At 37.2% G+C, this 15,186-nt stretch overlaps 1 protein-coding gene across 4 annotated transcripts in view; it reads right to left on the bottom strand.

The window, feature by feature from the left end:
- The window catches only part of CTNNB1 (catenin beta 1), a 37,541-nt gene that overhangs the window by 11,349 nt on the left and 11,006 nt on the right, over positions 1-15,186 (bottom strand). For all 4 annotated transcript variants that reach the window (XM_084902545.1, XM_084902546.1, XM_084902547.1 and 1 more), the window contains exons 2-6: positions 2,005-2,065; positions 1,332-1,562; positions 887-1,140; positions 535-773; positions 247-448 (exon numbers count right to left, since the gene is read on the bottom strand). In XM_084902545.1, the coding sequence (XP_084758671.1) occupies positions 247-448; positions 535-773; positions 887-1,140; positions 1,332-1,562; positions 2,005-2,017 (939 nt within the window). In that variant the 5' untranslated portion in view covers positions 2,018-2,065. The remainder of the gene's footprint in view (positions 1-246; positions 449-534; positions 774-886; positions 1,141-1,331; positions 1,563-2,004; positions 2,066-15,186) is intronic.

The raw sequence follows: 15,186 nt of genomic DNA, 5'->3' as shown, positions 1-15,186 counted from the left end.
GGCTATTATTTCATGCTATCTCCCACCCAAGAAGGAAAGCTCTGTCTAAGGGAAGCCTACCTGCTATACCCCTATTGCCTTAGTCCTTTACACACACTCAAATATTTAAAGAAACAGATGTTTAATTTTTCTAGGATATATACTAAGGGTGAGGCATACAATGAATTCCCAAGAGTCCACAGAGGGTATGACATTGGGGGGGTCTCCAATGCTCCATGGCAACCACATTTGGAACAATTCACTCACCTTGCTTTCTTGATTGCCGTAAGCTAAAATCTGAAGGCAGTCTGTTGTAATAGCCAAGAATTTAACATTTGTTTTGTTGAGCAAAGCAACCATTTTCTGCAGCCCACCAGCTAAACGCACTGCCATTTTAGCTCCTTCTTGATGCAATAAAAGGTTGTGGAGAGTTGTAATGGCATAAAACAATACAGAATCCACTGGTGAGCTGGGGGGGGGAAAAAGCCTCATCAGAAATGGTGTGATTGCACTCTTCTCCTTGAAGCTTTGAACATTCTGACCACGTTTTCTTACCCAAGCATCTTCACCAGGGCAGGAATGCCCCCAGACTTAAAGATGGCCAGCAAGCCCTCCCGATGATGGGAAAGATTGTGCAAGGTCCCAGCAGTACAACGAGCTGTTTCCACATCATTTGTATTCTGCATGGTACGTACAATAGCAGACACCATCTGAGGAGAACGCATGATGGCGTGTCTGGAAGCTTCCTTTTTAGAAAGCTGATGAACCATAACTGCTGCCTTATTAACCACCACCTATAATGTACAGGAATTAAGAGAGCATTAGTCTTCAAACACTAACATTAGGTAGACATTCTGCGACTCCTTCCTTCAAAGCAGGTTAAAAAGCTAGCCATGTCATTGCTAACCTGGTCCTCATCGTTCAGCAGTTTTGTCAGTTCTGGGATTGCACGTGTGGCAAGTTCTGCGTCATCTTGGTAGTTAATCAAATTTACAACAGCATGTTTCAGCATCTGTGATGGTTCAGCCAAACGCTGGACGTTGGTGGGATGAGCGGCATCAAACTGGGTAGATGGGATCTGCATGCCCTCATCTAATGTCTCAGGGAACATAGCAGCTCGGACCCTCTGAGCTCGAGTCATCGCATACTGTCCATCAATATCTGGAAAGGGTAAATTCAATACTCACTATCCACAGTTCAGCATCCCCTGAATATGTGCTATTCTAAACAGTGAAGGTGACATTGTAATCACTCCCCTTTCTTTACCACACCTTTTTATTACACATTAGCTTGTAGAATAACTAATTCTCAAAGCTGCATGGTGACTTCCAGTAAGGCAATCATACTCTTACCTGCTACTTGTTCTTGAGTGAAGGACTGGGAAAATCCCTGTTCCCACTCGTACAGGACTTGTTGGGTGGTATCCACATCATCTTCCTCAGGATTGCCTTTACCACTCAGAGAAGGGGCTGTGGTAGTGGCACCAGAATGGATTCCAGAGTCCAGGTAAGACTGTTGCTGCCAGTGACTAACAGCCGCTTTTCTGTCTGGCTCCATGGCCATGTCCAACTCCATCAAATCAGCTGTAAAAACCAAACAGTATCAGTATTACTACCACTGTAATGTAATTTTAGTTTAAAAAAAAAAATCTGTGATATGACCCATTGAAATATTTTAGAAATAAAGTTAAATTTGAAAGACAGCCTAAGAATAAAAGAATGATAGCCAAGATTCGCTTGGTGACGAAATATCTACACTCTGAGGGGACCACCTAACAGTTACTCACTGAATCAGTGGAAGAATGGTACTGCATCCAGTCTCCAGAGCAGTCATCCAGACTAGATTCCTGCTGGTGGCTTGTTTGCTAGTTCACCAAGCCATTAGGAGGAGTGAGCAGAAAATGAAGCAAAAGGTAGCCTGATGAGTAAGCAGGGAGAGAGGAAAGCAAGGGGGATCTGAGCCAGACTGGGTTAATGGCAAAGAAGTAGAGCCCCAGTTCACTAACTAAGGGCTCATGATACAAACCTTGGGTAGCCATTGTCCACGCACAATTTTCAAGAACGTTGTATGGTGTACTTCAGATACCCTAAAAGAGTTAAACGGAAGTCATTAGGATTTAAAATTAATTCGATTTTAATAATCATAAGTCATTAGTGTAATGCCCAAGTGTCATAAACCCCGAAGACTACCAGGGAGCTGAATCCGATGCAATTGCAGAAAGCCTGTATTTATTTCGGACTAGTCTGAGCTCAGTCCCACTTACACCAGTGAGGGCATGGTGAGAAAGAGAAAGAACTTAACATATCAATGGGTTTTACAGGGAGGGTGGTGCCACCTTGGCTGACCTGATTGGTTGGGTTAGGCCTAGGGTCCAGTTACCGGGAGCTGGACCCGCCCCACCCTGCCCTCTCACCCCGCCCTGCCCTCTTGCCCCGCCCTGCCCCGCCCCCTCAACCCCGCCCTGCCCTCTCAATTAGGATGGTTTGTTAAACATCATGGACTATAGCCACAAAAAGCCCCAAATCATCTTTTACCCGGTGACACAGTGAAACACAGACCTATGGTCTCCTCGGACACCTCAACCACAGCTCCATCCCTGCTGAGCCTATCAGCAAACACTCCCCTTTAACAAGCACTTCCTTTTACAGAAATACAAACTACAGATATTCGGGATGTCAGCAAGTATCATTACTGAAGATGACAAAGAAGGCATAAACGCGCTAATAATGAAAGCCAAGGCGAGGAGAGGACTATTCAAAATCAACTCGAGTTCCAAAAGGCCTCTCACATTTTAGCTTCTCTCCCTGAAAAGTTCATATATCCCCTTTGGACAGAAGTCCAATGGGATTCTTAAAAAACATCAAATTTTCACTTGAAGGATCGTTTTTTGTTATAATACGATGCCATCTAAAATACCTTCAAGAAAGTTAATTTTGGTGACTGGATCAGAGAGCAATGGATTTTTTACTAAGAAGTAAAATTATTTTTCAAATGAAGGGTTTGCAACTCAAAAGCATGACTTTTAGTTAAGTTTTTCTAAGTTTAAATCTGAAGCAATGATTTATTATAAAAACAAGTACTACTGACTGTAATGCTATTTGATCAATATAAAAACTTAAAAATCATTCATATATATGTATAACAGTCTTAGCGTTTGATTTATGTCTGAATTTTAGCTTTATTGCATAATTATTTAGGAAAACAGAATCACACAGGGAACTATTTGCAGAAAACAACAAACTTCCTTTATTACAAAGTCTGTCTCTAAACAAGTTCATCTTCACTATAAATTAATATATTAGGTAGATATGGACTAAAATATGTAAGTGTGAACTGTTTTGTATCAATGAATAAAGGAGTTTACATATGCTTAAGGAAATTTGAAACTGTCCTCTCTAAAGTCCTATTTTCTTAGGCAAAGGAGCATGTATTGATAATCTTTAAATTTGCTCTTCCAGAACTAGATTTTTACAACCACATAGATCGCTTAACACTTAAAGCTGGCAAGAATTGTGGACACAATTGCTTCAATGTTCGTAGAAACAATTGACAATTTATACACAAGGCAAAGTGAAGGACAGAAAATAGTAAAGATCGGTGATTCCAGTCAATAAGAATCTTGAATTTTAAAATACAGTTGACCCTGAACAACGTGACGGTTGAAGCACTGCCCCCCGGCACAGGTGAAAATCTGAATATGACTGAAGTCTGCAATCTATAGGTAGATTCCCATTTGCCATCTGACCTTGGGCAATGCAGGTTTGTACTCTGCAGGTCAACTGAAAAGTCAGTGTAAGTGGTTCAAGATCATGTTGTCCTCAGGTCAACTGTAACTTACGCAGCAGGATTATGTGTTTAATGTTTTAGGTCATTAGAGCTGTAGAGGGACACAGGAACGGCATTTGAAATTAACACTCTAGGATACAGCAAATGACCCTTGGACTACACTCTTGAGATATACTCTGCTGGAAAGAACCCAGGTTCTCTATCCACTGATGCTGTATTCCCTCGTATCTTTGTGACTGGCTATTTAATCATTTTTCCAACTCTCTGGAAAATGGGTCCCTACTGCAGTCCCAGTGTATTTCTGGGAAAGGGCATTTAAAACATGTCTATACTGAGCTCCACCTTCAGCCAATGCCACAGGGCTCAGAAACCAACTAGTCACATGAATGGGATGCACAGCCTTTGGTATATCTGGTTTCAAAAAATAAAAATACTGATAGTATTGTTTCCTTGATAGTGTTGCAAAAGCAGCATATTTTAGCCATATTTATGTGGGCTGACCTAGTAACTTGACCATGATTTATAATGCTTTTATGGAAAAAAGTTCTTGTTCAAAACTTACAATATCCATTTGTATGTTAGGGTCTTCTCAATACTCTTATTTTTATAGCATTTTAAAAGTTATGCAAAATACATGAAAATTACATGAAAATTGCTCTTCACTGCAACTTTAGGAAGTGAGGAAGGTATCAATCATTCCCTAACTGCTCTACAGATAAACTCAAACTTACAAAAAAACTGAGAATTACCCACTGAAGAAATTAAATATACTGCCCAGAGAGAACCAAGGCAGAATCATGCCCCAATAGAAAGCCTTCCTCATGGTTCCCCCTCCTGAGCTTTCAGCCAAGCTACCCTCCACTACACCCTGCCAATCATTAAGGGCCTAACAAGCTCCCATCTAACCAAGGCTTGCCAAACACTTAGGAAAACCTTCAACAAAGAAAGAGTTCAAGAAAAACCAACAGAAAAAGTGACTTTTTTTTTTTTTTCTTAAGACAACTGAAAAATAGAGGTAGGGTAGAGAAAGAAACAGAATGTTTCAATTTATTACTTCCATGAAGTTTGGAGAGAATAAATTAAAAATTCAAAAACTTAAATAGATAACTAAAGCTGAAAAGTACCAATAGTGATAAAGTGGGAAAATGCGAATCTTTGTGTTCTGCCAGCTTTGTCATCACCAAGTGGTGCGAAGAAACAGGAAGGAGGAGCCGGGATGACTAACTTATCCAGTCTAAGGAGGTAGTGGACACAGGCTTTCTTCCTTTTATTTTTAATACTTGCTATTTAAACATACACTTTCAATTATATATTTTTTGTAAAGAAAACCTCAAACCTCAGCTTTCTATTTGATTTAAACTCTACAAAGGTTTTAAAAATATATATATATCATTTATATGTAATAATTTCTATCTACATGGTAAGTTCATCCTGAACCATACCTTACTCAAGTATTACTATGAGTGATTTTTCCTTCAGCTTTCTAATAGAACACTTAAGCAAGCGAGGTTTTTCTTTTCTGTTATTATGGAAATTTTCAAATATGCAGAAGAGTAGCTACAACTGTACAATGAACACCCACATCACCTATACTTAACTATTAATATCATGCCATATTTGTGCCTTCCTACAGAATGACTTTAAAGATAGATCTCAAACTAAAGTTACTTCTCCAGTTCCCATCAAGACAAAATGACCTGATTTACCTAAGATTTAAAAAAGTTCAAGCATTACTCGCTGGGAATAACTTTGCTGTATAAAAACTCCAGTTATTACGGGCAGTTCTTGCCAAAAATTCACTTTTCCAATAATCTGCACTGAAGACCCAAAGCCAAGTGTTTATTCTGCTTTAAAGTAAGAATATGCAACTCTAGTTCAGGAGCATAATAAATTTTTGGGATTTATTATGGATTAAATAAAGTTCTTAATTTTTAAGTCATAACTCACTCTAGTTTACTTTCTGCCTTTACTTTCCTCCTCGGCTCTGCATGTGTTGAGGAGTCTTCCTAGACTGACCAATAAAAAAATACATACATATATTATACACACACACACACACACACACACACACACACACACACATACCTGTCACTAACACATGACACGCACTGCGGCCGGCCAACCAGCCAGATCAGGGGTGGGGCTGGCCAGCCAACCTCCTGTGGCCCCTCCCCTCCCTGCCAGGCCCTGATGGGGCGGGCCAGGCAGATCCCACCTGTGCACAAATTCATTCACTGGACCCTTAGTATCTAATAATAATTTCGTTCCTCCAAAACACCTAACATTGATGCCTTTGGCATTATATTTCAATATGTAGGTGCAAAATGACGGAATCATGAACTGTCTACAGCTAGAAATGATTAGGATACTCCCCAAACGATCTTTCTTCATTTTATTCTCTCCTCTATCTTATCCATAAAGTTATATTTTTAGTATAAAATGTTCCTTTGCCATTACCATAATGATATGCAGTCGATGACATTTTGATATGTTTGGTATTTAAATTTACTGTTAGGCATTCTTTTAATATAAAAAACAATTCCATGTATTATAGACCCTTATAAAACCCTTATCATCTGTAGCATAACATATGGTGTGTCCTTCTTGAATATTTAGTTTGTCCTTCCCTATTTTGTTTGCTATTCAAATAATGCTGAACAATACAAATAATTCTCTTAATTTCTCTCACCCAGGGATTGCTTCAACTACTGGATTAAAAGGGTAACTACTTTTAAGGCCTTTGATACATAGCTCCAAAATACTGGAGCATAAACTGATACAATTCTCACAGAAGGCATTATTGTACCCTGGCCAGCTTACCAAGGGCTTATCAGCATCAACTGTTATTTCAGACACTTCTTAATAGCTCTGTCAGCCATCTAATGTATATATCACCACCCTACTGCAAAGCTCTTCTGAATTATGAGAAAATAAAATGCTTAAAAAATTTCTGCTACATATATGTAAGCTTTTTGGTTTCTAGATTTTTTATGTTATATATCATTATTATTATTTTACAAAGAGGAAGGAACAGGGGCAGGGTAGAAAATTAGAAACATCAATCAATTGCTTATGCACACCCCCTAATGGGGATCGAGCCCACAACCAAGATATTTGCCCTTGACCGGAATCAACCAGACCCTTCAGTCCACAGGCCAACACTCTATCCAAACCAGTTAGGGCATACTCAAGAATTCTCTTCAATGACCACTAATATAACACATTTAGGCCAACTGTGTATGTCGGAGAATATGATTTTACTCTTTAAAATAATTATGGTAATATCCTTTACATTTATGATATACTGTTAGTCTCACCAATGAATTTATGATCAGTGACACAATCCTAAAATAGTCCTGATCCTTCAGAAAAACACACACAAACTTTCACTTTATACAAAAGGCAGACAGTCTCTCTCCAGGTTATATATTAATATTTTAAAACACATGCTACTTCAAGGTACATACCAAATAGCCTTTCTCTACACAGGCACATTTTTATAGTTTCCAAACATAACTTTATGCCATTTAGGTTTAAAAAAAAACACACACAATAATTCATGTTGTATGTAGTAAAAGTATAAATATATACTAACTTCCTATTCCTAACACTTGGGGGCAAAGGGAATAAGGCTGAAAAGGTATTAAAGATGGCTTCAACTTCTCAGCAATTTTTGTTTAAAAAAAAACACCAAACAAATACAGCAAAATTACATCTGTTAATATGGGTGGTGAGTACACAGGTGTCTGTGACATTATTCTCTATACTTTGCATAGCAAAAATAACTGAATGAAAATAAAATAGCTGTATATCAACATTTCAGATAAAACAAAATGGAGTTACAAAAAAAAAAAAAAAAAAAAAGGACATGAGTACTTTATGTGCATTTTTGTTAAATCACCTAAACCTTACAAACTTGAGTCTCAAATATGAGGGTAAAATATTTCCATCTCCCTAAAAAGGGAACAGTCACAGAAGGCTAAGCAGGCTACAAATGTATTTTATAAAGATTTATAGCTATGTGGGACAATCTGTTGCTACCATATCTTGGAATTGAGAATCCTGTTTCTCAAAATGAGTTCACAAAATAATGCCTGGCTGAATACTTTTAAACTGAGAACACTCTTTGTTAACTCAACATTTTAAAGATACTTTATACCCATTTTATGTGGATTTTACAGTGTGATAAAGGCTGCACAGAAAACAGTTAATAATTTAATTACATTTTAATAAAAGCAAGTTAAATTATATGCAAACTACTTTCCTAAATACAAACAGGATAGTTAGAAAATTATGATTACAAAAAGATTTCATTCAAAATAGCAACAATAAAAAGATACATACAAGATTAAATGAAGATACATCTTTTTGACTGGAAAATTTTGTCCTATATAAAGATATCAGTTTTCTTAGTTTATAAATTCATTGTACTCCCAAAAATTCTCTCAGATTTCTTTAGGAGTAAATGATTTTGAAATACATTTGGAATGGAGGTATGACGGTAATTAAAAAAAAAAAAGATTCAAAACAACCATTAGATGGAACCAATTCTGTATCAGATACTAAACTATAGCAATCAGGAAACACCCAGATATAAAATGGCAATTTAATAAATGATAAAGGTTTATTTCAATAAGTGAAAGTTGAATTACTTTTTCACCCTATTTTATATTAAAATTAAACCTATACTAGCCAAATATTTACATGTAAAAAATAAATGAGATAAAATATGATATATACAAGCAAGGGTGGTATATACATAAATAAAACTATGGTCAAAAGTCCAATATAAGCATGTCTTGAAACTCTGAAACCAAAAAGAAAAGGCAGGCGTGTGTGTGTGTGTGTGTGTGTGTGTGTGTGTGTAAAAATTTTTAAAATGCCACACTGGACATAAGAATGTAAAATAAGATTAAAGGCTAATATTCATATGTATACACACATCTAAGGACAAACATAAGAAAAAAAAGCTGGGAAAGGCAGGGCACATCATTTCAAAGAAAAAGTAAAGGCAATAACTACACAAGAGTTTATTAAACTCATGTAGTTTTTGCTTATCAGACTGATAAAGACGGAAAAGATTAATGATGCCCATAGATGATAAGGATATAGTGAAACTGGCAGAAACTTCTTGGAGGGTGTGCTGGCACTATCCGTTCAATGTAGGTGTAAATACCCTTCGACTTTAAAAAACAAAATAATTTTTATAATAGAAATGTATTCTGCAGAAATATAAGACATCTTGCCAAGACATCTGCACAGTAAAGCATTTTAGAGAAAAAGCTAGTAATTACCCTAATACTTATCAACAGGGGAATGAATAAGAAATAATTTAGTATCCATTCAGTGGAATATATATTCATCCATTGAAAAAGTATTGAATCATCTTTTATTACTGGCATTGCAATAACCGTGAATGAGAGAGAGAATCAAGGTCATACATCTAGTAAAGTCTGCATTCTACTTTGGAGAGTTAGGCAATAAAAACAAGACAATTTAAAGAGTGAGAACTGCTGTGAAGAAAATAAACACGGTGAGAATAAAGTGACTGGTGGTGGTGGTGGTGGTGGTGGTGGTGGTGGTGGTGGTGGTGGTGGGCTAGTAGTCTAGGTAGAGTGGGTAATGAGGGAGGGGTGACATTTGAGCAGAGGAGAGGGAACTAGCCATGTAAAGATGGGGCAGAACATTCCATGCAGGAACAAGTGGGAAGGAAGGAATGAGCCGTTTCATAAAGGTACTAAGAGTTACCAGTGTAGTAAGTTAAGGAACCATGAAGAGAGGTGGGAACCATATCAATGAAGATGTAAAATAAAATCTAAAGTGTGCTGGAAAGCCACTGGAGTAACATGACCTGTGATTTGGGCTTTTTAAAGTTTACTCTAGCATCTGTATGGGGGGAAAAAAGGACCATGAGGAGCAAAAGCCAAGCAGGGAGACCAGTTAGGAGGCTACTGTAAAGCATCCAGGTGAGAGGGCATAGTGGGTCACTATGTAACCATTAAAAAGAATGAAAAGGGGCACACTGAAAAAAATATTCAACACATATTAAAGAATTTGCATACTTTAGTTTTTTTTGCATATATTTGCAGAACCAATTGGATAGAATGTTAGGTTATTAGAAATACATGTCTAAGAAAATATTTTGTATCATTTAGCCCCATTATACGTTAGCCAAAAACTGAGAGACAGCATTAAGGAAATGTTACTAAGCACAAAGGCTAAGTGACATAAAATGGGACTTTCTGCAAAACTACCCAGCCAATGATTAGTACACCTCAAGGCGAAAACCAATTGCTTAAAAGAAAAAAAGAACCTATTCTTTAAAAAATAACCAATGTTTTCTAAAAGTTAGGAAATAAAATTTATTGCAATTTTTTTTATATTTAAATACAAATGCCACTGTATTTAATTATATCAATGAACTAGAGGCCCGATGCACAAAATTCGTGCAAAGGGCTCAGCCTTGGCAGCCCCAGTGTGGTACATAAGGTCATTTGGATGATCACTGGACAGTCGTTCTGTTGTTCTGCTTTCTCCTGTTTGGTCGATTTGCATATTACATTTTCTTAGATTCCCTACTTTTTAGTTATTTACATAGATTTTCATTCAGTTCTTATTCTAATAAAGTGGCCGTATTCTAAGAATCAGCTGCATTACAAAGTAATGCCAGCCTTCTCATCAAATCCCTTATATTGTTTTAAACAGTATCTTTTACAGCATCATTTTAGGGTGGTGCCTTGTAATATCAGGTAACCATCTAATTTTGCCCCTGACATATCTAACAAGGTAGCACAAGTAAATGCCTAGCAACTTCAGTTCTAAGCCTGTTACCTTATTGAATCTTCCCCTGCTGATAATTTCCCAAATTATCAGATGAAAAACTGACTAGCAGCAGTTAATGTAAGTGTATATAATATATGAGTAGGGCTAATAAACTGCTCAGTTAAAATTCAAACCCAGGTCTGTTTAATTCAGTCCTTTTAATCAAATCATACAACCCCCAAAAGTTATAGGCAAATAGTATTTAATAATCAATATTGCAGATAAATCCAAGAGAAGAGTTAGCAATTTTTAGATAAAAGTATATGTACTACTAAAGAACTACTTTCTCTGAACAGTGACACATAAACACACACAAAAACAAACATATATGTACTGGTATATTACTAAAATTTGAATGACTACTAACTCCATACTTTTACTTTGTGCCTAGTTATAACAGTGGTAATGCTAACAAGAAATCAGAATTTTCTTTTTTTAAACAAACAGAAGCTTCTTTATATATATATATATATATATATATATATATATATATATATATATATATATATTTTTATTGATTTTACACAGAGAGGAATTGAGAGGAATAGCAAGTTAGAAACGTCAATGAGAGAGAAACATCGACTAGCTGCCTCTTGCCCACCCCCGACTGGGGATGTGCCCGCAACCAATGTACATGCCCTTGACCGGAATCGAACCCGGGACCTTTCAGTCCGCAGGCCGACGCTCTATCCACTGAGCCAAACCGGTTTCGGCAAGAAATCAGAATTTTCAAACATGAGTATATTATGCAAAGAAAATGTTAAGGTTTTATTTCAAGAAAGTTTCTAGATGTCAACCTTTATGTTTAGGCTATCGGCAGAATTAATGGCAGGGACTCAAATGACTTCTAACAGTAATGCATTACTTTATATCCCATAGCAATGACATTCCTCTTCTCCACTTGTTACCAAGAGCGCCAACATTAAAAAAAAAAATTTTTTTTAAGCTCAATGAATGAACTCTGGGATGGCTGTAACTATGGCTTTAGTTCCTCATTGTTTCCAAAGTACTGAGCACATATAAAGCTCTTAAATATTTGAGGGACTGAATGTACCAGTAAAAAAAAATGTTCCAAGCCTTAAACTGGTTGGTTCAGTGGATAGAGCGTTGGCCTGCAGACTCAAGAGTCCCAGGTTCGATTCCAGTCAAGAGTATGTACCTTGGTTGTGAGCACATACCCAGTAGGGAGTGTGCAGGAGGCAGCTGATAGATGTTTCTTACTCTCTATCCTTCTCCCTTCCTCTCTGTAAAAAAAGAATAAAACATATTTTATTTTAAAAGAAAAATGTTCAAAAAGTAGATAGAGCAAATAAAATGCATTATGAGTTAGAGAGCCAACAATTACATATAACCTAAGATACTTGTTAAATGCCTTTAGGAACATGAAAGATTCATCTAGGAAAAAAGTATCTCATCTAGAAGAGAGGTCAGCAAACTTTCTGTATAGAGCCAGAAGGTAAATATTTTAGGCTTTGTAGAGTAGGGGTGTCGAACTCAATCAGAGAAGGGGCCAAAATCTAAAATCCAGCCTAAATCGCGGGCCGAATGGTTTACTGAACAGTCATAAACTGACAATGTCATAAACTGACAGCGGAGTGCAGTGATGACAGCGTGGTGCGGGCCACATTGCAAGGCCTGGCAGGCTGGATTTGGCCCGCGGGCCTTGTGTTTGACACATGTGTTGTAGAGCATAAGCTCTGTTGCAACTACTCAACTCTACTATTTAGTACAAAGCATCCATAATTATGCACACCAATAAAATTTTATTCATGGAAATTGCAAATATAATTTTTTGAAATTTCATGTGTCGTGAGATATTATCCTTCCGTTGATATTTTATCAGCAATTAAAAAAACATAAAAACCATTCTTAGTTCTCAGACCATACAAGAACAGGTGATCCATGGCCAATAGTGGGCCAACCCCCTCATCTATTTAATACATACTTTTATTGAAAACCAACTAACGGCAAGTTAATTTATATTTTAATTAAGTACATTAAGCCTAAAGGTGAAGACCAGTAAGCAAAAGGGTTTTTAAATGGGTTGATATATTACCGAGAGAGGTCAAATATCTTTTCTCTACAGTATTTTAAAAACTGGTTTGTGTAAAAAATAAATGAGAACAAATGGCATACAAAAGCCACATAAGATCATGTATTTGCAGAAAATACCAGGCCATTAAAACCAGGAAAGTGCTAAACCAGAATTTGGCCTCAATACAGTATTTAGTCCCTCCTTATCTGCAGGGGATAAGTTCCAAGACCATCAGTAGATGCCTAAAACATAGACAGCTACTAAACTTCAACTTTGCCAGAAATGTGGCAGCAGCTTCTTCATCGACAGACACAGTCTTTCCAATAATTTTTATGTTTCTCAGTCCAAATCTATTCATTACTTGGTGTCATCTGTTTCAGGGGATCCCTTGCTGAAGCTTTCGTGTAGGCTCAATGCTTTCTGGCCCAAGGAGTTGCCATTATTCGGAACACGTTTTCTGTGTCTTCCACCTGCAAATTTAATGCCTTTTCCATCTTAGCTAGGCACTTATCACTCACAGTGGCTCCAACTTTTTCAGCTTGAGATGCAGCAAAACCAACACAAATTTCTTTTTCCTTCATTTCATACATATAAGATTTGTTCTTACCATACATCTTAGCAAACTCAGAATACAATTTTTTTCTTATTAAGCTGAGAACTTTCATGTTTGTACACTTAAAGGAAACACTTTATGATTCTCTTTGGCATATATAAATTATCAGTATCATTACTCTTGAGCTTTAGGGCCATCTATAATAATAAAAGCGTAATATGCAAATGAACCAAATGGCAGCCAAACAGCTGAACGACCCTCTGGACAACCTTCTTGACGAAGTCAGGGCTGCAAAGGACTACTCTTGCATGAATTTTGTGCATCGGGCCTCTAGTAATTAAATAAAATTAGGGTGACTTGAGCACAAGCACTCCATACTGTGACAGTCAATCTGATCACTGAGATGGCCACTAAGTTACTAATAAGCAGTCGAGTATACAGAGTGGTTAAGCTGGACAAAGGGTGACTCATGTCTCAGGCAGGATGGAGCAAGACAATGCAAAGTTACACCGCTACTTCAGAAGGGTGCATCATTTAAAACTCACCAATCTCTTACTTCTGGGATTTCCCCATTTAATATTTTTGGACCACAATAACTGAGACCACAGAAAGCAAAACTGCACATAAGGAGGACTACTCGCTTACTATAAAGATTTCCAAGCTCGCTTGAAGAACCCTTTAAACTGGCGACCAGATCCTTCCAATAAATCTAATGTATCTTTTAAAAATACACATGACTAGGCTCTATCCCCATGGAATTATATCAGTAAATATAATATCCCTGGCACTGTATTTTATTTTGTTACTCCTCACCTATGATATTTTTCCATTGATTTTTAAGAGAGTGGAAGGGAAGGATACAGAGAAACACTGATGTGAGAGACACATTAATTGGTCACTTCCAGCGTGTGCCCCAACCAGGGCCTGGGAATCCAGTCTGCAACCTACATACAAGCCTAATATTGGAATCAAACCTGGAGACCCTTCAGTCCAAGGGCCGAAACTCTATCCATTTAGTTAAACTGGCTAGGACTGGTATTGCCTTTTTTTTTTTCTTTTTTTTTTTTAAGTGTCATACATGTTGCTGACATGGCTATACCAGCAAAACTCTAGACCAGTGGTTGGCAAACTCATTAGTCAACAGAGCCAAATATCAACAGTACAACGATTGAAATTTCTTTTGAGAGCCAAAATTTTTAAACTTAAACTATATAGGTAGGTACATTATTACTAACTTAATTAGGGAATCCCTTCAATCGCACTGTACATGTGCACCTGCACATGGTATTTTGTGGAAGAGCTACACTCAAGGGGCCAAAGAGCCGCACGTGGCTCGCAAGTTGCAGTTTGCCGACCACTGCTCTAGATAAACCATATGATCCACTCTATATATAACAGTAGTAACCTAAGTTTAAAAAAAAAAAACCAAAACATCCAAAAACCTGGTACCAGAGTAACCCCAGCACCAGCTCCTTTAGAAGCAGCTATTCATTAAGACACCAGTCCTACTTATCTTCAACAACCTCTGGCCCCCACTACGCATATCAAGTTTATGTTACTCTCACAAAGAGGACATTTTACTGTCTTTGACAGCCAGACTTACCATAGTGATAGGCCTCATAATTATGAGGCTTTCTTATATTTAGAAAGGGTAATGGGAATATTTCAGAAAGTAGAGCTAGCTGGCAAGGAAGCTTTTTTCTTCCAAAATGTGCCTGCTTTCATTAGCTCAATACAAAGAACTTCAAGAACAACTCTAAATCTCTCTTCTACTGTGATTCCAAAAACACACCAATAAATGAGTCATAACCTGGCGCTATATATGAGTGACCCTGTGGTGATATTGTTTTCCTCAATTTACTAAATTCTGATATTAGTCAAGAGATTTTCTGTTCCACAAAAAGCCTTTCCACAATTTCTTTATTTACTCAATAGTTCTAGGACACATGTACAGATTTCATTAATTTATTCAACAAATGTTTATGCAACTGCCACTTGCCAGGAGGAGGTA

The sequence above is a fragment of the Pipistrellus hanaki genome, assembly GCF_964339955.1.
Source record: "Pipistrellus hanaki genome assembly, chromosome: 13".
Taxonomy (NCBI): domain Eukaryota; kingdom Metazoa; phylum Chordata; class Mammalia; order Chiroptera; family Vespertilionidae; genus Pipistrellus; species Pipistrellus hanaki.
This window is presented reverse-complemented; position numbering and strand designations above follow the sequence as displayed.